Below are 24,232 nucleotides of genomic sequence, written 5' to 3' on the forward strand. Positions count from 1 at the left end.
TGCGTATTTCTATACTCATAATCATAACGAATGACCATATCTACCAGATGGCTGAGTCTGGCAGAGATGGCAGCGAGATATAAAGGCTGGTGTTGGTAGCGGAATACAGAACAGTATCGCAAAAATGGCCAGAGATAAAGTATTTTAAGACTCTAATCAAATAGGTCATTAGACGGAAAAAGGATTAACGAAGTGCAATAATTAACATTAGAGCAGATGTAGCTTGCGGTTTTATGTCTATAGCTATGTCTATCTCTCTATGTAATTCCCGCTCCTGACATGCCAAATTGAGATCGCGGTCTGCGTTGCCTTCCCTACCAATAATTCCCCCTCCCCATTAACCCACATATCAATTAGTCCCTTTTGCGAACGGCGATACCAATATATGTAGATATATAGAGAGAGAGAGCATGTGGCAGTCTTGGGTTCCGATGCCAATTCTAGGCCTTTACGTGTAAAATAGATTGAATAGTTTACATAAATTCCTAGAAAAAATGGCCATAATACCTCCTGGTACGTCACCGAGCCATAACGCAGCATCACATCATATCGCTCAATATCCAAACGTGCAACTGACGATCTAATATGTTGTTAGCACATACATACCTTCCCAAATTCCGTGGTAGGAAAAACTCGCCCAAGCCATAGCGGAAGAGCCACGCTTTTCCTCCATTTTTCTAATCGTCTAAACTTAAACCGTAAGAATTGTTTTCTAAAGCTTCGTGTCAGTAAATTATAATTTCTTCGGCTTATTCTAACGGTTTCAATAATAGAGTCCAAGCTAACACTTTTTAAGGCTCCTGCAAGGACAGAAGCGGGGCTAACTTCATGGTTCATGATTGCGTAAAGGTAACAACAACAAAAAACGAACATGGCCCATATTAGTACTACTATTGTCTTGACCGCAACTGTATGTCCAAATCTCGTCCAAAGGTTCCCACAAGTGCCGGAGTGTCGACGCTCATTAAATCCAGCGAAATCATGCCGCGACTGTATAGAAAACATATCGCTGCTATCCTCAGCCTTAACTGTCTATTGTTTGGCCGTGCAAAGCGGCATGCAGCGCGAAAAACGATTTCTTTATGGTGCAAACAGCGTCATAAGTTAGATGTATTTGCCAGATACTCGCAGATGCGATTCGCTGCCAAGATGCACCTCTGAGGGAAATAAAGACATTGAATGGCTTGGATGTCATTACGGCGTGGAGCGTTTTATTAGGAAATGGCGTGCTGGTGCGTATTAAGCCAGCCGTTGATAACGGTGGCAACTCTTTACTCTACCCTGGCCACCATCCACCATCCACCATCCACCATCCTCCCGTTCCCACCTTCGACCCAGCTAATGATAGCCGCCAGGCAGTGCCTTGTGTGTGCCTGGTGCATGTCTGCCACATTGACGGGTATTTATTGAAAGTGCATCTGATGGGGAATAGGGACAGTGCTCGAATCTGTGAGACAGCGAGGCAGCGGCGGCATGCTCCCCAACCTTGCTCGTGCATGAGTGAATGGAATCACGTTCGCTTGAGTCATGCCGATGCACACATATTTATATTTGGCGGTGCATCCACCCCCACCCCTCTGAAATGCCCATTGAAAATCAAAATTCAAAAATCGAAATTCCCACTAATTTCAGTTCTCTACGTGTTCTGCGTAGTAGTTCAATAAATTTGATTTTATGAATGAGATTTTTCTTTATGTCTTCTGTGCGGGCGTCACATCCAATCAAATCAAAATGTTAAATTCACTTCAAAGCAAACACATTTTTGCAACTTCCGTCCGTCATATTTGAGCTGCAGCCGGAAATGATGAGTGGGAAAAATATGTACGAGTATAAATCTTCATAACGTTTACCTATCAGTCACACAGATCGAATGTTGTCGTTCATTGCAGCGCAATTTCAGGATCTTTGGCGATTCAGTTTACGTTTCTCACGACAATTAGTACCAGCAAGTAGCGGGTGAGCAGGAGAGCAGGTGAGCAGCAAAGGACACTGTAGCTGGACTGGGGCGGCTCAAGTGACGGTAATTTGCGGTGCCTCAAGGATATTTGATGACAAAAGGAAATTGCTTTGTGCTAATCTGTCTGCCTGCTGGCCCGTCTAGACTATGAGTGATTTCTGCCGGCCTGATGTATGCCGGCCGTGTGTGGCACAGTCCGCTTAGGCTTTCTTGGCTGTCGGCACTTTACATCAAAGTAAAAGCCATTGCGATTGGCTAGACAGCGCTTTATAATCCTCTCCTCGTTAGTTGGATTACATTCGGTTTCCCCCACAAATGCTTGTGTGTTTGTTTATATTCATTCACACACACGCACACGACACAAGATTGCCAATGTAAATGAAATAAAGCAAAAATTAGCAAACGAAATAATATATCTTCTCACCAGGTAAAAACCATTTTAATACCCGATGCTCAAAACGAGTATGGGTGTATATTAGATTTGTGGGGAAAGTGGATGTGTGTAACGTCAAGAAAAAAAGCGTTTCCGACCCAAAAAAATCAGCATCAATAGCCGAGTCGATAGAGCCTTGTTTGTCCGTCCGTCCGTCGGTCCGCCTTGTCAGACGCCTAGTTCTCATAGACTATAAGAGCTGGAGCAACGAAATTTTGTGTCCAGACTCCTGTGATATCACACTGTTACAAGTGGATATCAAAATTTTGAACCGCATCCTTCCGCTCCAAAAGAACGAAAATTGAGGAATATTGACTTAGTATCGGGTATAAATATAGATTCGCGGCCGTAGCGTCGACTCACAACGTTACCCCATTTTTAAACCCGATACTCAAAATGAGTATTGGGGTATATTAGATTTGTGGTAAAAGTGGATGTGTGTAACGTCCAGAAGGAATCGTTTCCGACCCCATAAAGTATATATATTCTTGATCAGCATCAATAGCCGAGTCGATTGAGCCATGTCTGTCTGTCCGTCTGTCCGTCCGTCCGTCTGTCCGTCTGTCCGTCCCTATTAGCGCCTAGTGCTCAAAAACTATAAGAGCTAGAGCAACGATGTTTTGGATCCAGACATCTGTGAAATGTCACTGCTACAAAAATATTTCAAAACTTTGCCCCGCCCACTTCCGCCCCCACAAAGGACGAAAATCTGTGGCATCCACATTTTTAAAGATACGATAAAACCAAAAACGCAGAATCGTAGAAGATGACTATATGTTCTAGAGTGTAAAATCTCAACCAGATCGTATAATTATTATAGCCAGAATCAAGAAAACAATTTCATTCTTTCTCGCTTTGTCTCTCTCTAACACACAGGTTTCATGGTCGGCTTTGCCAATTGCAAAATATGAGTTCAAGGATCTCAGAACCTATAAGAGCCAGAGCAACCAAATTTGGTATCCACACTCCTGTGATATCGGACCTTGACCGTTTCGTGTCCAAATTTCGCCACACCCCCTTCCGCCCCCGCAAAGGACGAAAAACTGGGGCATCCACAAATCTCAGAGACTATTAAGGCTAGAGTAACCAAATTTGGTATCCGCACTTCTGTTAGATCTCACTATAAAACGTATATCTCAGAATTTCGCCCCACCCCCTTCCGCCCCCACAAAGGACGAAAATCTGTTGCATCCAAAATATTGAGAATACGAGAAAACTAAAAACGTAGAATCATAGATAATGATCATATATATCAGATTGCTGAATCTGGATCAGATCGAATCATTTTTGTAGCCAAAAGCAAGAAATCAATTTGCAGTGGCTACGCAGCGCCCGACGTCACGCTCAGACTGATTTTCTGTCTCTCTCGCACGCACTCTTTGTCGTGTCGTTTAATATTAGCGGCGTCTGCCGGAGGGGAGCCATACTGACTTAGTATCGGGTATAACTGTAGATTTGCGGTGTCCGCAGCAACTCACAACGTTCCCCCTCGTTTTTTTTTAGTTTTCTTGTATCTTTGAAATTGTGTATGCTACAGATTTTCGCCCTTTGTGGGGGCGGAAGTGATGCTGATCAAGAATATATATACTTTATGGGGTCGGAAACGATTCCTTCTGGACGTTACACACATCCACTTTTACCACAAATCTAATATACCCCAACACTCATTTTGAGTATCGGGTTTAAAAATGGGGTAACGTTGTGAGTCGACGCTACGGCCGCGAATCTATATTTATACCCGATACTAAGTCAATATTCCTAAATTTTCGTTCTTTTGGAGCGGAAGGATGCGGTTCAAAATTTTGATATCCACTTGTAACAGTGTGATATCACAGGAGTCTGGACACAAAATTTCGTTGCTCCAGCTCTTATAGTCTATGAGAACTAGGCGTCTGACAAGGCGGACCGACGGACGGACGGACAAACAAGGCTCTATCGACTCGGCTATTGATGCTGATTTTTTTGGGTCGGAAACGCTTTTTTTCTTGACGTTACACACATCCACTTTCCCCACAAATCTAATATACACCCATACTCGTTTTGAGCATCGGGTATTAAAATGGTTTTTACCTGGTGAGAAGATATATTATTTCGTTTGCTAATTTTTGCTTTATTTCATTTACATTGGCAATCTTGTGTCGTGTGCGTGTGTGTGAATGAATATAAACAAACACACAAGCATTTGTGGGGGAAACCGAATGTAATCCAACTAACGAGGAGAGGATTATAAAGCGCTGTCTAGCCAATCGCAATGGCTTTTACTTTGATGTAAAGTGCCGACAGCCAAGAAAGCCTAAGCGGACTGTGCCACACACGGCCGGCATACATCAGGCCGGCAGAAATCACTCATAGTCTAGACGGGCCAGCAGGCAGACAGATTAGCACAAAGCAATTTCCTTTTGTCATCAAATATCCTTGAGGCACCGCAAATTACCGTCACTTGAGCCGCCCCAGTCCAGCTACAGTGTCCTTTGCTGCTCACCTGCTCTCCTGCTCACCCGCTACTTGCTGGTACTAATTGTCGTGAGAAACGTAAACTGAATCGCCAAAGATCCTGAAATTGCGCTGCAATGAACGACAACATTCGATCTGTGTGACTGATAGGTAAACGTTATGAAGATTTATACTCGTACATATTTTTCCCACTCATCATTTCCGGCTGCAGCTCAAATATGACGGACGGAAGTTGCAAAAATGTGTTTGCTTTGAAGTGAATTTAACATTTTGATTTGATTGGATGTGACGCCCGCACAGAAGACATAAAGAAAAATCTCATTCATAAAATCAAATTTATTGAACTACTACGCAGAACACGTAGAGAACTGAAATTAGTGGGAATTTCGATTTTTGAATTTTGATTTTCAATGGGCATTTCAGAGGGGTGGGGTGGATGCACCGCCAAATATAAATATGTGTGCATCGGCATGACTCAAGCGAACGTGATTCCATTCACTCATGCACGAGCAAGGTTGGGGAGCATGCCGCCGCTGCCTCGCTGTCTCACAGATTCGAGCACTGTCCCTATTCCCCATCAGATGCACTTTCAATAAATACCCGTCAATGTGGCAGACATGCACCAGGCACACACAAGGCACTGCCTGGCGGCTATCATTAGCTGGGTCGAAGGTGGGAACGGGAGGATGGTGGATGGTGGATGGTGGATGGTGGCCAGGGTAGAGTAAAGAGTTGCCACCGTTATCAACGGCTGGCTTAATACGCACCAGCACGCCATTTCCTAATAAAACGCTCCACGCCGCAATGACATCCAAGCCATTCAATGTCTTTATTTCCCTCAGAGGTGCATCTTGGCAGCGACTCGCATCTGCGAGTATCTGGCAAATACATCTAACTTATGACGCTGTTTGCACCATAAAGAAATCGTTTTTCGCGCTGCATGCCGCTTTGCACGGCCAAACAATAGACAGTTAAGGCTGAGGATAGCAGCGATATGTTTTCTATACAGTCGCGGCATGATTTCGCTGGATTTAATGAGCGTCGACACTCCGGCACTTGTGGGAACCTTTGGACGAGATTTGGACATACAGTTGCGGTCAAGACAATAGTAGTACTAATATGGGCCATGTTCGTTTTTTGTTGTTGTTACCTTTACGCAATCATGAACCATGAAGTTAGCCCCGCTTCTGTCCTTGCAGGAGCCTTAAAAAGTGTTAGCTTGGACTCTATTATTGAAACCGTTAGAATAAGCCGAAGAAATTATAATTTACTGACACGAAGCTTTAGAAAACAATTCTTACGGTTTAAGTTTAGACGATTAGAAAAATGGAGGAAAAGCGTGGCTCTTCCGCTATGGCTTGGGCGAGTTTTTCCTACCACGGAATTTGGGAAGGTATGTATGTGCTAACAACATATTAGATCGTCAGTTGCACGTTTGGATATTGAGCGATATGATGTGATGCTGCGTTATGGCTCGGTGACGTACCAGGAGGTATTATGGCCATTTTTTCTAGGAATTTATGTAAACTATTCAATCTATTTTACACGTAAAGGCCTAGAATTGGCATCGGAACCCAAGACTGCCACATGCTCTCTCTCTCTATATATCTACATATATTGGTATCGCCGTTCGCAAAAGGGACTAATTGATATGTGGGTTAATGGGGAGGGGAATTATTGGTAGGGAAGGCAACGCAGACCGCGATCTCAATTTGGCATGTCAGGAGCGGGAATTACATAGAGAGATAGACATAGCTATAGACATAAAACCGCAAGCTACATCTGCTCTAATGTTAATTATTGCACTTCGTTAATCCTTTTTCCGTCTAATGACCTATTTGATTAGAGTCTTAAAATACTTTATCTCTGGCCATTTTTGCGATACTGTTCTGTATTCCGCTACCAACACCAGCCTTTATATCTCGCTGCCATCTCTGCCAGACTCAGCCATCTGGTAGATATGGTCATTCGTTATGATTATGAGTATAGAAATACGCAAATTGTGGATGCCACAGAATTTCGCCTTTTGTGGGTGGGGTAGGCGGCGATATCTCACGTGTCTACAAACAAAATTGTTGCTTTTCCTCTTAGTCTCAGAGGACTAGGCGTCGAACAAGAAGAGCGGACTGACCGACAGTCACTCGAGTCGGCTATTGATGCCGATTTCTCCTGCGTACTACTCAATCCACCACAAAACTAATCCCTTACCTCTACCAATACACAAATATAGTTAATGTTTAAAAATCTTTAAAAATAGTAAAGGTTGCCTCAACTATCGCACTTTTTTAAAGCGATCTTATTGTTATACTTCTTATACTGGCAGCCACTATATGTTGTTTTTAAGTTCATTCATAGTGCATGGCCAATGTTAAGTTAAACACGTCCAATGTTAAATTTTATGTTAAAGACTCTTACATTTTTCTCTCTCGCTCTGTGGTGTGAGCGTTTGGTTTGAGCGTGATTGTTCAAACGCAACGCAACCACTTGGTTTGAGCAATGCGGTTCGATGCGTTTTGACTTTGAGTGATTTTGCCATGCAAAACGCAATCACGTCGAACTCAAACCCGAATCCAGCTCCGACTTGAGAGACTTTTTCCCACTCATTGGATGTTAATGTTAGCACTGCCGCACTGTGTGGCACAATTTTAACGGCCGCGGAAAAGGAAACAACGGAAATTGGTGTCGCCGCGGACAGTTAACGCCGTTAAAGTTAAACGTTCAGTACTTACCGTACTCTGTGATTCGGCAAAGACGTTATATTAGAGTAGTGTTCCAAATCAGACAAGTGCGGAGCACGCGAAAACTTCCGATAATCTTTTGCTTCAGAAAGCTCGGCGAAAAGAGCGATCAGCTAGCGGAAGCAAAACACAAATCGTTGTCGAGCTTGCAGTTTTCCATTTTCAATTACCCATTTTCAGTTACGTTTTCTTGTTCACTTCTGTTCTGGCCACGAAATATTTTTGTGTTGTATTCGGTTCATTCGGTTTTATCATTTTTTTGAGTTGCATTTGCCACAAGTGTTGAAGACAGGCCAACGAGCTGATAAAACAAGATGTAAAAGTAGAGCCACTACTAGCCATTAGCCACTAGCCACTAGCCAAAACCCATCGACAATTTTCGCGTGGTCGCAGCCTGTCTGTGAGCCGCCACAGAGCGGGGCTAATCATCGCTAAACAAACGCTGAAAAGGTGAGATAAGAGACAGAGGAGGTCCGCTCTCGGGGATGGAATTTTCATTATTCATTGACACCATTGCGTGGGCACAACTTTCGGAGTAGGTCGCCATTTTCATTCCCACTTATTGGTACCACTGCAGTGGCAGAAAAACTCTTCTACGATAATTGCACGTCTCAGACAATAACAAAATTCTTGCATAGTTGTCAACAGAGGGAAGGGCGCGATCGACAGACTCAATAAGAGCTCGGATTTCATGTGAGCCGATATTTATTTTTATTTGCCCGACGAGACGGTCCTACAGTCTTATGCCTGTGCCTGGGCCTGTGCGGTTTGCTGTGTCTGCAAGCCCTGCCTCTGCCTGTCCGACTCGGAGACAGAAACGAGTACGAGTACTACGGAGTATTAGAGGGCAACAAAATAATGGGAGGAAAAACCAATAGCATCCCATTCCAGAAAAAGCAAACAGCAATTTCACGCTCTCTTCCAGCTCTGCGATCCTGACGATTTCCTGTTTACTTTTTGTATTTTTGCGGCTACCGATCCCGCTCCCGCTTCCACTCCCGCTGATGCCTGTAAATGAGTCGACTGGCCTCAGATCGAACAGTGCACGGTGCAGACACGGGACCATCATCAAATAAGACCCTCTCGAGTGGCGGGTTTTCGGCCAACGCTGCGTATGTGCAATGTGCAGTGCGCCCACAAACGCGTGACGTGATGCGTGAGCTCACCAAAAACAAACATCTTCTTGGATACTTAGGCTTCAAAGTGCTCAAAGTCGCCTGTCCCTCCGTCCCGGGTATCAGCTGCTGTTCTGGTGGGATGCTGTGGCATCCGCGCCGGCAGTCCATCAATTCAATTTTTGTTTTGGTTTGGTTTGGTTTGTTTGTGGGCCTATCCTATGTATATTTATTGAAAATTTACTGCTTGCATAACAAACGACCAGCTCCTGCTTTTGCTACTGCTGCTGCTGCCGCTATGGCTGTTGCTGCTGCTGTTGTTGTTGCTGCTGCTGTTGCTGTTGTCATATGCAAATGGTGGAATGAGGGGCAGGCGCTGAAAGGGCGCGTGGGTGGGGGCGCTGTCCAGAAGTCATTAATCTCGCGCCAAAACTGCTGACTTTGTCGAAATGAGTTTCCTGTTTTTGCTGGCTCCGCGTCCGCCCCGGCAGATGACAAACAGTTTCCTTAGAAGCTCCACTCCAGAGAGTCTGGAACGGTATCGGTTTGGCGGGCTGTTTGTTATTTATGAAACCAAATATGTTGACCCTTTTCTGATTTGAGCCCACACGTCAGTGTGGCAGGGCAGGGCAAACGCACACAGAAGAGCACACACTCGTAAACATAAGACATTCGGCGTTCCGCGGAACGGACAGTGCTTTAAATAGCTGGATCATTCCTGAGTCCCCCCCCCCCCCCCCCCCGCGCCCTATTGCGCAATCGCCTAGCCTGGGAAAAGCGTGAATGGAATGGGGGCACAGGAATGGGGCTCAAAGTCACTCGCTGAGTGGCTTCACGGGGGACGGGGTGCTGCAGCTGTCGACCAACTTAATCCCAACTTATCCCATCCTCAACAGCTTGGAGCTGGGTTCAACTTCCTCGCTGTGCTTTTTGGGCAGCGCAACATTGTTTCCCAAATGTACTGAGCTCTATCTGGGAGATCAGTTTTCTGGCTACACGAATAGCACGTGCTTCAGTGCATGCATTTGCGACTGCGACTCCGACTCCGCCTTAGACTCCGACTCCTTGCGACTCATAACATGATACGCACTGGGCAGTGGTGGACCGGGCTGAGAGTTGACATGCGAGCGGGCTAATCTAATACGAGTATGCAAAATACAAAATGCAAATGTAACTAAAGGCGGTACGTTTCCTATACTGGAATACCTTTCAAGGGAGGCTCTGGAACCGCAGTGAAACTCAGCACCACGCTTGATGCTTTTTTTGGCCAGCTCCGGTCTTAAGGTTGAAATTATGCACTTGTTGCCCAAGTGCATCAGCAGACTCTGATCGGCGCAGCAAAAGATGCAATTCAATACAAACAGAAATGAGCAAAAAAAAGATCCAGAATAAATGCCCAAAAACATAAAAACAGGTCTTTTGAAGCGGCGGCCAACGGTCAAACTGCATCTCGAGAAGGCATTCGCTGTATCCAGACAGACCCAAACCCCAAACTCTCCAAAACTGTATGTGTGGTGTGTCTGTCTGTGTGTGTGTGTTTTTTTTTTTGTTTTTTTTTTTTTTAAATTCCATTTAATTGCTTGTATTTACAACTTATTTTATACTTAAAGCAAACTATATTAAAGGTTAGGCTATGCAAGCCCAACATGTGTGGTACGGCCGTGAAGCAATGCTTCACACATGTGCAGGCTTCGTTTAGACTAACTGGACTCTTGTCTGGTGCTCAACAGCGCGCAGTTCCCTCATAATGGTCGCCGCGAAGCAGCTCGTCGCCTCCCAGTTTTCCGGGGACAGGAGCATGCACGGCACCAAGCTCTGCTTGACTACGGCTCCACCCAGCGCTTCTTCTAGCCGCTGGCGCTGCGCTGCGAACCTGCCACACGAAAATATCGCATGCTCGGCATCCTCCTCCACAGTGCCCGCACCAAGAGCATTCTGCGGAGTCCGCGTGCCCGAAGCGATGAAGGTAGCTTCGGAAGCAGCCGTGACCACTGAGGAGCTGAGTCAGGTAAAAGTTGACCTGCCCGTGCTTCCTGCTTACCCACGCGTCGATGGACGGGATAAGCTGGTGGGTCCAACGCCCCTTAGTGGTCGTGTCCCAGCGCTGTTGCCACCTTCTGAGACTCTCCTGTTTGCACGCCATGCGTACCTGCCTTTTCGCCGCCGCGTCCATTTCTCTGCCATGTGTTTCCTGGTAGTATGTGGACCGTTCATCCGCCAGGAATTCCAGGGGTGCTATGCCCGCGATCACGTGTGCTGCCTCGTCCGAGACCGTTCGGAAGGCACTGGTGATCCGAATCGAAGAGAGGCGGTGCGTGGCTGCCAGACCCCGTGCGTAGCTCGCTGTTCGAAGGGCCTTTGCCCAGATTGGCGCCGCATATAGCATCACCGATCTCGTGACACTCGTTAGCAGTTGTCGCCGCCATTGCTTTGGTCCTCGGGTGTTCAGCATTAGCCTCGAGAGCGCACCGTTGGTGGTCGCCGCCTTCGTGCCCATGTAGGCCAAGTGCTCCCGAAAGCAGAGACGTGTGTCCACCAGGACACCAAGGTATTTGATAGCGCGCTTAGACGAAACCAGGGTACCTGCCACTGAGATGTTGGCCGTCTCGAGTTTCTTCCGGCTGGATACCAGCACTGCCTCTGTTTTGTGGGGTGCGAGTTCGAGCCCGACCAGGTCTAGCCACTGTTGAATGCGCGCTATCGTTTGGTTGCAGGTCGTTTCCACGACGGACAGGTCTTTTGCCACCACTAGGACAGCCACATCGTCTGCAAAACCCACCATGTGTACTCCGTGGGGGAGGCTGAGTCGCAAGATGCCGTCATACATTGCGTTCCACAGAGTGGGGCCAAGCACTGAACCCTGCGGGACGCCTGCCGATACCTCGTATTCCTCCGTGCCAGCCTGCGTGTCGTACAAAAGCAGCCTTCTCTCAAAGTACCATCCGCTTTGTACCATCCGCTGCAGGTACCTGGGTGTGTCGAAACTCTCCAGCGCCCTTAGGATGCAGCTCCACCTCGCCGTGTTGAACGCGTTCTTAATGTCTAGGGTGACTACTAGGCAGTACTCTTTCCCGCCGCCTTTCCACCGAGTGCCGGCAATTGCACCGGAGGCAATGTCCACCACCTTACGAACGGCGTCTATCGTGGATCGGGCCTTGCGAAAGCCGTATTGGTGCGGTGAGAGGTCGCCAGCCTCCGCGATGGAGCGTTCCAGTCGCGCGCAGACCACCTTCTCAAGCAGTTTACCCGCGGTGTCGATCAGGCAGATAGGCCTATACGACGACGCTGTCCCCGGCGGCTTGCCTGGCTTGGGAATAAGCACTAGCTTCTGTATTTTCCGCCTCACAGGGAACACTCCTTCCCGAAGGCACTGATTTAGCAGCTTCGCAAAGATGTCCGGACGCGTGGAGAGGGCGAGCAAGAGGGCTCTGTTCGGGATAGAGTCCGGCCCAGGAGCCTTGTTCGGGCTGATGCTCCTGGCTGCGCTTTCGACTTCCTCGAGTGACACCTCCTCGATGTGTGCCTGACTGTGCGGTTGCAGTGTGAGGCAACGGACATCCCCGATGTGGTCAGCCCTGTGCGGAAAGAGTTCCTCCACGATAGATCTTGTCGTGTCGGGGTCCGATGGGGGTGCCTGCCTCTTGGCGCAAAGTTTGTTCGTCACCAACTTGTACGCCCTTCCCCATGGGTCCTGCTCCGCAGAGTCGCATAGCTTGAGAAAGCACTGGCGCTTGCTATCCCTAATGGCCGCCTTGAGGGCCCTTCTGCAGTCCCTAAACGTGGATTGCCATTGCGGAAAGGCAGTGCTTCCGCGCGAGCGCTGGTAGCGGCGTCGAGCTTGGTTGCATTCCCGGCGTAGCGCGGCAATGTCCTCGTTCCACAAGAACACAGGTTGGTGGTGGCGACCGTAGTGCTTCCTCTACGCCATGGTGGCAGTGCATGCTGCCTCCAGATGCTCCATGACATGGTTGGCCATGCATTCAGCATTTCCATTCGCCGTGAGGTTGGACATAAGCTCCATGAACAGGGCCGTATTGAGCGTTTCGGCGCGATAGCATCTCCATCTGGGCGCAGCTGTCTCTACGCTACACGTCTGTTGGCCTGTGTCCCATATAATTGCCCTGTGGTCGCTCCCTGTGTAGATGTTGCTGATGCTCCAGCCCGATCAATTAAAAAGTGAGCTGCTGACAAATGCAAGGTCGATGACCGATCCTGTTCCTGCTCTGGAGAAGGTATGCTGGTTTCCCTCGTTGAGGAGCGCGATGTCCAGGGGCGCAATGATCTCCAGCAGAGCTCTACCTCTCGCATTCGTCGCCACGCTTCCCCACTCCTCAGCCCACGCGTTGAAGTCCCCTCCAATGGCTATTGGGTGACGTCCTCTAGCATCAGCCGCTAGGTTGTCTAGAGTACCTGCGAACTCGGAGAGCGTCAGGCTTGGGGCAAGGTAGACGCTGTATATCCACACACCTCCGACCTTGGCGCGCACAAACCCAGCAGCAGCGCTTGAGAGGGAAAGCTGCAATGGCGTGGCCCCGCATAGCCATATCGCGGCCTTTTTGGTGGCATCCAAGATGAACCCAGGGGACTCCCTAGTTTGATATGGCTCGCTGAGGATGGCGAGGTCAATTGCCAATTCTCTTATGGATTGGCTCAGCAGGTCTTGAGCCGCAGCGCAGTGGTTGAGGTTGAGCTGCATAGCCTTCATTATTGGGCCGGCAAGCTGGGCACGCTCCTGGCTGCTGGACATCTCCTGCTACCCGCATAATGGTTCGTCTCATTGCTGTTGTTAGCGGTGCAGATGAAACACCGCGGATCGCTTTGACAGGTTGCCGCCTTGTGCCCGTTCACGCCGCATCTGAGGCAGCATCCGGTGCGATCCACCGCGCTCTTGCACCTGATTGCTAGATGCCCAAACTCCAGACACCTGTAGCATCGTCGTTGAGCTGTCCGCTCCCGGATCCTACAGCTTGTCCATCCGACTTTAAGTTTCCCCACCATGAGCAGGGCTCTTGCCTGCACGGGCGGCAGGCACACAACTGCCAGTTGCGTACCAGCGAACGATGGCCTCAGGCTTTTAATGGCGCTGGTGTCCACGCTGGGGGCGTCTATCGATGCAGCTATCGCTGCTGCGATGTCCTCCTTCTCAACCAGGCTGTCGAGATCCCTGACCTCCACGCAGAGTTCTTCTGACACCGCCCTGATGCCCGTCTGCAGTCCCAGTGCCGCGCTGATATCCTCCTTGAGCTTAGCTGTGTTGCTTTTGCTCGCGCCGTTGAGCTCGAGCAGCAGCTCGCCCTTTGCCGTCCTCCGGATTCTGTTAACATTATCCCCTACCTCCTGAAGCTTGCCATCCTGGCGCCTGGTGACCATACGGAGGATGTCGCTATAGCTAAGCTCGCCCTGGGGTTGAATGATTATTGCGTCTGGCCTTGGCTCGCGCTCACGGGGCTCCCTTTTTTTCCTTACCCTAGGGCCCACCTGCTGCCACTTGAGCTGTTTCTTAGCGGCTGGGGTGGCACCATGGTCCACTGTACCCGAGCGGGTTAGTTCATCCTGGGACTGCACCGGCGGTTTGAGCTGGGTCGACGCTTGTTGAAGCTTTGTGCCTCTCTGCCTCTTTGTGGGCTCCGCAGCCATTTGAGGCGACTCGCGCAGCCTCTTTGAGCCGGTGTGCGGCGCCTTCGCAGCTGTTTGGGTACCAGTAGTGGCGGTCTCAATTGTCCTGGTGTGCAGCTTCTCGAAATTGTTGACCACCAGGGCCTGAAGGGTTACCACTCTCAGGGCTAAATCTTTCATCACGTTGTCCACATGCCGCTGGTCGTTCATCCTCTTGACCAGCTCATTGGCCCGAGTACCCAGGTTTTTTAGCAGCTCTAATGGGTCAGAGTGCGGTCGCTCCTTCTCTTTGCCATCCGGGCCGGGCTTGAACATGCTCGAGCCCTGAGCTTTCGCAGGTGCTGACGGTGGTGGGGATCTGGTAAGGGCGTTGCGCCTACCAAAGACTGCTTCCTCAGTCATCTTCTCTATCTGTGTGTTTGGTGTGTGGGGGGTGTTGTCCAGGTAAAAAGAATCTCCACTCGAGTTCGTTATTCCTGGCCGCAGTACGTAGTCACCGTGGTGATCCCATGGGTGTCTTTCCGTGGAGTGAGGTCCATGCGAGGGTTGACCCTGGGCCTTATGAGCACCAGGGTTCAGAGCCAGATCGGTGCTAGTTGGGATATGAATCAACCAAGCCTACGCAACCACCATAGTGGGACGGCCAGGAAGCGTTAAACGAGGCCTGCCAAGGTTTTAACGAGACGGGGGCGGTGGAGACATTAACCTATGAGCCATTTCAACAGGGGTTCAGCCTGCCTACTCAGGTCATAGAATGCCGACGCCGTCAGCCCACAGTCTAATGTACGTAAGGGGGGTTCCAGTGGGTCGTACGTAACACCTTACTGGTCTCGGTGTTACGGGCGGTATAGTACCTACCAAGGCGCCTATGGCACCGATGGGTCCACTATAAAGGCTTATCCTGGGCATCCCGCGATGGCCGGGAATTTCATCCAGACGATAGTCGCTGGGGTTATACCGCCCCTTCTCGATATCCAGCGCCCCGTTAAAGGGTACGCCGCCGTAGCGCTGGGGTTGGCAGGAGGACAGCTCCGGGACCCGTTGTGTACCCGATGGCCTCAGAAAGCGCCGATGTGCAGTGTGAGCCTCTAAATATCCCCATCAGTTCCACTTTGCCACATCCTATAGACCCGCGGTGAGGGGGCCGAAAAGTCGTGGTATACTTCTAGGATGTATGATGCAGCGCCATCTGCCGGTGCTCGTCTTCCTCTACGTGCTACGTAGCAGCACCCTCTGACGGTGGGACACGCCTGCGATGAGTAGGCTATCGCCGTCTTGTAGCCCTGGTCAGCAGCTGTTGCTCTGATCAGGAAAATAGACATACAGAAAAACGTGGAGCTCATCCTAAAGAAGCTGAGGCAACTGGTGCATTATGTCGGGCCTTAAAACGGCCAACCGCATACTCGCGCGGTGCAGGCAACTCAGTTGCCTGACATGGCAACTCCGTCGCCATCCATCTTGGGCCGGTGAGAGGAGGAGAGAAACTCACCCCGGGAGCTTCGTGAGTGTTATGAGTGAGTTGGAGTTTGAGTGACAAACCCCAAATTAATTTAGCCATGGCAGATTGCTTTAAAATCCTGATTGACGACCTTCTTGGGTTTGGACACGGTCTGCTCGGGCCAGAAGTCCAGAGTAAAGCTCAGTAGGCATCGCGCCCATAGGGTAAGTATGGGTGGATGTACGCTCGCTTACCGTTGATCACTCTCTCTTTGAGTTATAGCCAGTCACTTCACTCAGTGGCTGCTACCGCCGACTCGGAAGAAAAGCACCGCCAGCCTGGATCGGAGGCGGGCACAACGAGGAGGAGCTCGACCAGCCCTGATAGCCAGAACGGTACCTCGTCAGCCCAGGGCCTATTCCAGCCGCGGCGGCTCCGCAGACACACGGAGCGCGGCGCAAACACAGGAGCAACGGAGGCGCGCGACCGACCCGGGTTTTTTCACACTCTGTGTGTGTGTGTGTGTGTGTGTTTATCTGTGGGATTGCGGTTGTGTATGCGTGATATTGTGTTTGGCAATGCAGTTGCTGCTGGCGAGAATGCATTTTATGCCCTCCTTCTTGTCCGCTCTTGCTGCTTGCTGCTTTCTGTTGCTGCGGCGCTCCTTGCATTTTTGGATGCTGTGCCTCTGGCGTGGCCGCTCCGTTCCTCACTGTTGGCTCCATGGGCCCCGAAAGAAATGCCTGCAAGCTTTGAGGAATTCGCGATATCTCCGAGTACAGTAAAGGCCCAAAATTTCGACTCGCACGCAAACAAAAGCTCTGCTGACACATACCGATCATTCGAAGGACCATGAAGAGACCCCAAGACCCATATTCCAGATCATATCAGATCTATCTAAACGTTAGACACCTGAGGAGAGACTCCCTCTCTCTCTGCACGTGTCGGTGCATCGGTACGAGTAGTAAAAAAGTTATTTGCGATAGCTTCCGCAGGGGTTATGCTAGTGCAAACCCATTGACTGCACCAGGTCTAAAAATAGCCACCGGGCAGGCGTCTTTCCGCTCCAACGCAGGAATGCAGCTTGAGCTCCAGCCCCAGCCCCAGCTCCAGCTCCAGTGCAACTGTGTGGATGTTCCTGCCTCAGTTTCCTCAGAGAGGAAACTGCAGTTGGAGCGTCCTACAAAATATCACAGCGCATGCTAACGCCATAAGTTTCGGTCCGAGCGACGGACACCGGCTTGGACAGGAACCATGACGCAGTGGGTCATTAAGTGTTCACCTGAAAAGGGCAGGCAGCACGACTGCCTGCATGCTGGTGGTGCCTGCTGCAGCTGCATGCAACGGCAACATCCGCAGCAGGAGCCGTTCGAGCTGCTGAACTTTCGGTAATGGCGGCCCGCACTCGGGGGAACCGCTTCAAGTGGGCTAATCTATTAGGGCTTCGCCGCTGCCTCCGTGAGGACGAGGAGGCGGTTGTTGTCATCGCCTCAAGGACGTTCGCGAGTCGGCCAAATTAGGATTCTTGAGAAAAACCACACTACAGTCACGTTTCATTGGCCTCTCTGTGCAGAAATTGTTGCATGTCTGCTCCGGCCTGCCCCATCCCTGCATATGTTGTCTCGAGCACGTCCTTAGTGTCATGACGATTGCAATGGCAACCGCGATGGCAGCCAAAGTAAAGCAAATGCCAAACTAGCGACCCAAGCAAACAACCAAACAAACAAACAAACAACCAAGCAGACAGACAGACAGACAGGCAGACAGACAGACAGACACCGAGGTGGGGGCAGAGACGGACTCTCAGAGCCAGACGGAGGTGGACGCGGCTGCATAATGTGCGGCAAGGCAACAACGCCACGACAACTACAAGCGGCGACAGCAACAGGTTCTTTATTTTTAGTAGTCGCATTTTGAAAACCGCCTGCTCAATGTCAACTTAACGTTTGAGACTTAATTGTTGGCTCTCTGCCGTTTTGTCGTTCTTGTACAAAAGATTGTGTGCCCGAAGCGAGTTCTTCGGCCAAGTGGCTGCACTCGCACTCCCTCCCTGCATTGCAAGAGCGATGCCCAAGAGCTCCATCCCAAGAACTTTGTGCATTTTATAATGAAACCTGGAACTTGCAACTGAACTCATGCCTCATCTCATCCTCTTTTTTGCGCGTGCGTCTTTTATCCTCAGCTTTGGCCGTTCTCCATCGCCTGGTCATGCCTCATCACCATCAAACGAACAGCCACAACAATTTGACATTTTTAAAATCAAATTACAAATTCAAACGCAGAGATATGCCGACGATCCGCGCACTTCCTGTGCCTGTGGCATCAGCGGAAGCGCGTACACCACCGAACCAATTAGCGGCAACAATGTCAAAGACGTCAGCAGCATCAGAATCGGCCGCAACGGCAGTGGCAGTGGCATCGACATCGACGACAACTACTAGCCACAAAAGTAGATCAATTCTAAGTTTATTTATAGTAATCGCATGGAACTCTCTGCAAGAATTGGCCAGTGACGGGAATGACGATGGCTGTGTCAGGGCTGCTGGCGACCATGGTCGTGACGTCAATGCGGACCGAGTGAGACATAGACGCACGCCCGGTACTCGCGATCCAAGTGACGAGGTGTCAATGGCACGTGAACACCATAAGCAGCAAGGCAAAAAGAAACCCCTATCTGGTTCTAGTCCACATCGGAGGAGGAGCCGCCTGCGAGCCACTTCTCAAGCGGGGTCGATGGCTCTGTTTGCTTTCGGACTGCTGCTACTGAATATGCGGCCGGCGGCGGGTAAGTTTCCAGATACTTTTTCTGACTCACACTTGCTTGAGGAGAGAATGACCCAAAATCATATATCGAGATATTTCCCTGAATCCGTTCATGGCATCCCATCTGTGTCTCCAAATGTATCTCCTCTCCCTTCGTGCCTGCAGCTGTGCGTCGGTCGCTCGCCCTTGCCCCGGCGGATCGAACGACAAATGTGACACATTTTATTCAAATATGACGCAATTTCTCACGGCAGAGCTGTTGTTTGTTTACGGCGACGGTCGGCGGTATCGCATTCACTGCTTGGCATGCCGGGTCGATCAAAACAAAACAAACAGATCAACAGATCAGAAAGACCGGCCCGCGAATTCTCCCTCCAGCATGCTGCGATATTTGGGATCGTTGGAACGACTTCTGCCTTCCATTTAGTAAACACGCCAATATTTACGGTGGCTATTTCCAGGCCTTCTAAATCTGGAGGGGAGGATTCAATGGAATCTCCCAGCGCATGTCGTATCGCTAAGGTCGACTGTTTCGTTCTAATTCTAATAAAATTCTGCCCAAATCTTGCTCTCCTTCCTCCGCAGCCGGCACCTGCTGGCAGACCCACCTGGGCAGCGGCAAGTGCAGCCAGATATTCTCCACGAACATCACCAAGTCGGAATGCTGTGGCGCCAGCCAGACCTTCTCCTACACCGATCGCGAGCTGAGCAGCGTGGAGTACTTCTTTGCGACGGCCATCGGAGGCGGCGTCGAGTGCGCTCCGTGCATTGGTAAGTGCGTAACGAGGTACCACCAGTAAGGGTGCGCCCTTACATATCAGTAAGATACTATTTACCTTATGTACATGGCCGATATTTTGGAAGAGATGGGGATCAGTAGCAGCGAGCTTCGTGGGACGAGAAGTAAAGATTAGGCAAATCATACAGCGATTAAATCAGCTATGATAATTGTCTGGTGGGGGTCGCTAGAAAAAAGTATTAAAACGAAAGAAACGATAATCTAATATACCAAATAAGGTACTTATGCAGGTACCCGAAGGACAGGGTCTTTTCGTGTCCGACTCTTCCGGATAAATCCGGCACTATAACTCTTAGGTCGAAAATCATTGTGAATACGTAGAGCTGCGTCTGAGTTCTGCTGGCATCCATTCCATACTTGCAAGTCTCCCTAAAAGTGTTTACGAATAGACTATACTATATACTATAGTCCCAAATCGAGAAAAAAACACCTGACACGCGACGCACAGTGGGACATTCGGCCATTTCAGCTCGCTAAATTATTAGCTTCTGAACGAAATAGGATATTTTCATGAAGAAGGAAGACTTAAGTTACATTGTCAAAATTGAACCTTGTTCCGGTGCATATTTACTTTTGTGTATAATATAAAATATGTTGATTTTTTCGGATCGATATGGAATGTTTAATGGTCATTTTCGCTGTATATAGCGTATATTATGTAGCTGTATATTATGTAGCTGTATATTATGTAGAGGCGGCTGCCTGGCTCGCTCGACTGTTCCGGGCCGATGTGATACCTCTTGGGATCTTCCCTTTCCTGCGCCGTGAGACGTAATGTTAGCTATTATCCCATCCAGATGCTCTTACAAAGATCGAGAGCGTGGGTGCCTATTTGTCAATGTCCTGTGAGTTGAGAATGTATGACTGCGCTGCACCTTTTTTTGCCTAGTCTGTAAAATAATAATCCATATGGAACGTAATATCTAATAAATTTAATGTTTCTAATGAATAACTCTTGTATTCGTATTAGTGTATTATTATGTATAGGTAATGTAGAATTTCTGGTTTATATCGTAGTCGTTAGATGTAGCCACAGAGCCATGTCAAGTAATTTATTTGTATCAACCAAAAGCTTTCAATACAAAGCTTACAGTCAGTGAGACTCGACTTCCACAATTGTGGAATTTAATTGATCAAAGTGATTTTTGTTCCACAAAAAGTAAGCAAAACCAGTTGTACAGATTTCATATATTTAAATTCACATGCAAAATACGAGTGGGAACGTTGTGAGCTTTATACTACAGGCGTTAATCCAACGATGCTAGCGCCATTCGACAGGTTTGACCTAAAAAATCGATCCATCGATAGTATTGGGCTAAAATAATGAGTTTTAAAATAGGCTATTAAAGGCCATTTGACACGTAAAATTAGATAAAGATTGTTCAAAATTAAACATTTTACTCATAGAGGTAGGCTCTGGCTTTGATCACAAAAATGGTCCGATTTGTATTCAAAAAAAGCAAGATTCGCCGTTTTCAAAACGGATACATTTTGCTCGCCTTTTATATAACAAAACAAATCATAATTGCTGCATTAACACAAATTTAACACTATATGACATGCCCGATTCGGTTATCGGAACGTTGATATATATAACTGTTATAGCTTGTCAGATGTGTTAACTAGACAGGTGTTGCCTTTAAGATGTTTTGATCTCCTTAACTCGCGCACTTTCTAGCGTCGTTTTGCTTCTTTTTAGAAGATCTTTTGAGCGATTGAAAAAATAAAGGCATTTAGATCATGCTGTATATTTACGAAGTAACCAGGTTAGCAGTTTTTGTTTGCCAGAAACATATCAATACCAAAACTTACCAATAGAGGAAAAATGGAAACAGTCTTGAAAAGGGGATATACAAGTGCAAAATTAACATTAGAGCGGGGTGTATTTCACCAAGCCCGGACGGGTATATCAAATCCGCTTTTGATGCTGATCAGGAATAAATATACTCAATGGGGTCGGATATACTCGCTTCTTACGCGGAGGAGCAAGTCCAGAAAAGCAGCCGCCCAAGATGTCGATGGTAAAGTCGAAGGGCTGTATAGTGTTGGCCAAGAGGCGTTCACTGCCTTCCATCTGGAATTAAAGAAGGATTATGAATCATTTATCTCCTCAGACTCTGTTAATCCTTACCCTATCCTATGTAAAATAGATGAACTTTGGGCAAAACACTTAACAATAATATAACTCAAAAAAAATTGATTTTATAGACTAATATATACATATAACATATGTATATTTTAGTGGTAATTTTTTGAATATTTTTGGAATATATTAAATACATTAAATATATTGTTGAGATATTAGCCGCCTATTTGAGTTTTCTATAGTTCATATTTCATAGTCATTCAGACCATAACTTTCCCTATTACATATATGGAAATGACCTATATGTACATATGTATGTCTATTCCTGTGTAAGCACCTGGTTTTACGCTCTGGAATGCGGCTGAGGATTAGCTGTACATATGTGTGCTTGTGCATGACACATCACTTTTGGAGCTCATTTACTACAAGAATTCTTGTTAAAAATTCTACTGGAATTCTTGTGGTAAATTTGATCGTTAACATCGAACAAGATTTTAAATTTTAAAAGGTTAATCTTATTTAATTTTACTATACTATAACATTTGAGACATAACATTTTCTATTCTTCTTAAAAATTCCATCATATTCATCGCTTTTAATATTCGGTTCCAGAAAATATCAATTTTATATATTTATATTTATCTTGTCTGGTACAGCGCACAAACAAAAATAGAAATATTGGCATTTGATCCTCCACAAATGATGCCTTTGGCGAAATCTTAGACGAAATTAACTGGGTCTCACACCGGGCATCTTCTGTACAGGCGTTGATTTGAAGGAGCGTACAGGTACAAATTACATTCAATGTAATTTTAAAGATTTTCAACAGTGTTATTCTGATTCCAGGCATTTGAGTTTGAGTTCATTAGCATTGAACAATTTCCGATGCCCGTAATCGCCGCATTGGATGGCGCTGCTTTGGGTGGTGGTCGGAAAATGGCCTTGGCATGCGATATACGCACGGCAGCTTCAAAGGCTCGCCGGGGAAATCCTGCAAAACGATCCAGCGGGAGTGCGAATGGCCAAACTGGCCATTGAAACGGGAACAGCAAAGATATTCTTGCCGTACAGCGGGAGCGGCACAACATTAGATGTCGACCAACCAGTCGATAGCAATAACAATGCCATCCGGCCCAACGAGACCCGGAGCCACGATCCTTTGCACATAGGAGCCATTAAGAAAGTCACGATCGTGATGCGGCCAATGTGCTCCTGGCGGGAGAACAGCAGGAAGGCAGCCGGAACCACAAAGATTCGCTTGTGGTTGCACAAGCGCTTGTGCAATTAATTTCCTCATATTTCATTTGTAAAATTCAACGGTTAATTTGAAATTACCTCCTAAAAATAGGCCGTTAAAAATTGTACTTGTTGATCATGGGAGGTTTCATAAAGCTGTTTAACTTATATTTTACGATGAAATGGCAGCGCTCTTTTATTTGGTTGTTCCGCATTGCATTTAACCCGTCAACAATTTTGTAAAAATATTACTTTTGTTTTTTGGGCATGGGCGAGGGGCGCACTCGGGATATTCCGGCTGAGGCTCGTCTTTCTTCATTATTACTTCTGAATGATTTGCGTGGTAGGGAGAAGCTAGATTTCAGGGTGTAACGAATTAGGCAGGTGTCGGGGAGTGTGAGAAGGGGGCACGCAGTTGTTCCCGGCTGGGATGCTCGTCGGCTAGTTGGGGTGGTGATCTTGCCCTCCTCTCACTTAATGCCCATTCTCATTATTACAAGGTTATAATCTGTGCTACGACGAGAGTTAATTTGGACCTAAAACTCGACTGAACACATAATTGGCTCTTTCTTCGACCTGTCCCCGAACGCTTTTCCTCGCCTCAGATCTTGTTGAAGCGGATTGACCCTCCCTTCCTTGGCCATCCCTAGGTCACAATTTTCATGGAATGACCCCTCTGCGTTCTCATGGGGCTCTCAGGGGCATCTGGCTAGCCGAAGGCAAAAAAAACTATATTCTAGAACATTATAAAATTTATTGAATCCTACATAAACCAATTTCTAAACTAAAACTAAACCTAACCCAAAAAAAGGTACGCATAAAACAGATAACATAGATGGAATTTCAAAAATAAAATATTTATAAAATGACTTAATAATAATGATAAATAAAATGAATAATTATTTCACATATAAAAAGTCTAACAACGGCCAGACCGAAAGGGGGGGAAGAAACAGAAACAGTAAGGGGGGAAGCATATAAATTATTTGACCCTCTTCTCTTTACTTTTTCAGTGGGACTCGAGTTAAACCGTTTGAGTTGAGTCTTTTTACATTTCTCTTTCACACTCCCCCGCAGATCCGCATGTCCACCGACGAAAGCGCTTTCCGGAGGAGACTCTCGCCCCTTTTCTTTTCTCGTTCGCGCCGCCCCTTGCCGACTGCCGATGTCTTTTTCACAAAAAAACTAGCAAAAAAAATTATTTAAATTAACATTAAACACTCGACAACACACATATTATTTTTTTTTCAAATTTCTGCCTTCCGGATCTCTTCTCGACCTTCCGCCATCGGACTGTTTCCGACGATCACTCGCGGCGCCACTCGAAAGACCCCGCCAAATCTCAGACTGTTCTAACTAGTTTGACCAATTACTTTCTCCCCTTCTCCATCTTACCTAGTTTGGAAAAACTAACGCCGGATTAACTCAACCTTTTCTCGTTTCTGAAGCACTTAGATTAAAATATATATTCTTTTTTTTTTTGCTGATAAAAGAAAACGAATGCTCGGGTCGAGCGCCAAAACGGAAAGAGACCGAAGCCAAGCCCCTCAACATGCTAGAACCCTCGGGCCCTCTCATAGAACAAGGGAAATTCCAG

The 24,232-nt window shown here is 47.6% G+C and overlaps 2 protein-coding genes across 10 annotated transcripts; one reads left to right on the forward strand and one right to left on the reverse strand.

Moving 5' to 3' along the window:
- Nucleotides 1–7,478: 7,478 nt before the first annotated feature.
- Nucleotides 7,479–23,453, forward strand: LOC117187884. Of its 9 annotated transcripts, none has more exons than XM_033390810.1 (6): nt 15,615–15,975; nt 16,028–16,261; nt 17,934–18,536; nt 19,100–19,285; nt 22,056–22,187; nt 22,246–23,453. In XM_033390810.1, exons 3-5 carry the CDS (start codon nt 17,960–17,962, stop codon nt 22,070–22,072), a joined length of 780 nt encoding a protein of 259 aa, XP_033246701.1. In that variant the 5' UTR covers nt 15,615–15,975; nt 16,028–16,261; nt 17,934–17,959; the 3' UTR covers nt 22,073–22,187; nt 22,246–23,453. The 9 variants fall into 9 exon arrangements, with proteins under 9 accessions (XP_033246702.1, XP_033246703.1, XP_033246701.1 ...); XM_033390809.1 differs by having other exon boundaries at nt 16,034–16,261; XM_033390806.1 differs by having other exon boundaries at nt 15,615–15,827; nt 15,868–16,146.
- LOC117187883 lies at nt 12,601–15,249 on the reverse strand. The gene is made up of 2 exons (XM_033390803.1): nt 13,165–15,249; nt 12,601–13,107 (listed from the first exon to the last, which is right to left on the reverse strand). The coding sequence occupies exon 1, from the start codon at nt 14,713–14,715 to the stop codon at nt 13,402–13,404; it is 1,314 nt and encodes a 437-aa protein (XP_033246694.1). The 5' UTR covers nt 14,716–15,249; the 3' UTR covers nt 12,601–13,107; nt 13,165–13,401.
- Nucleotides 23,454–24,232: the final 779 nt, after the last annotated feature.

This window comes from Drosophila miranda, chromosome 3 (genome assembly GCF_003369915.1).
Source record: "Drosophila miranda strain MSH22 chromosome 3, D.miranda_PacBio2.1, whole genome shotgun sequence".
Classification (NCBI taxonomy): domain Eukaryota; kingdom Metazoa; phylum Arthropoda; class Insecta; order Diptera; family Drosophilidae; genus Drosophila; species Drosophila miranda.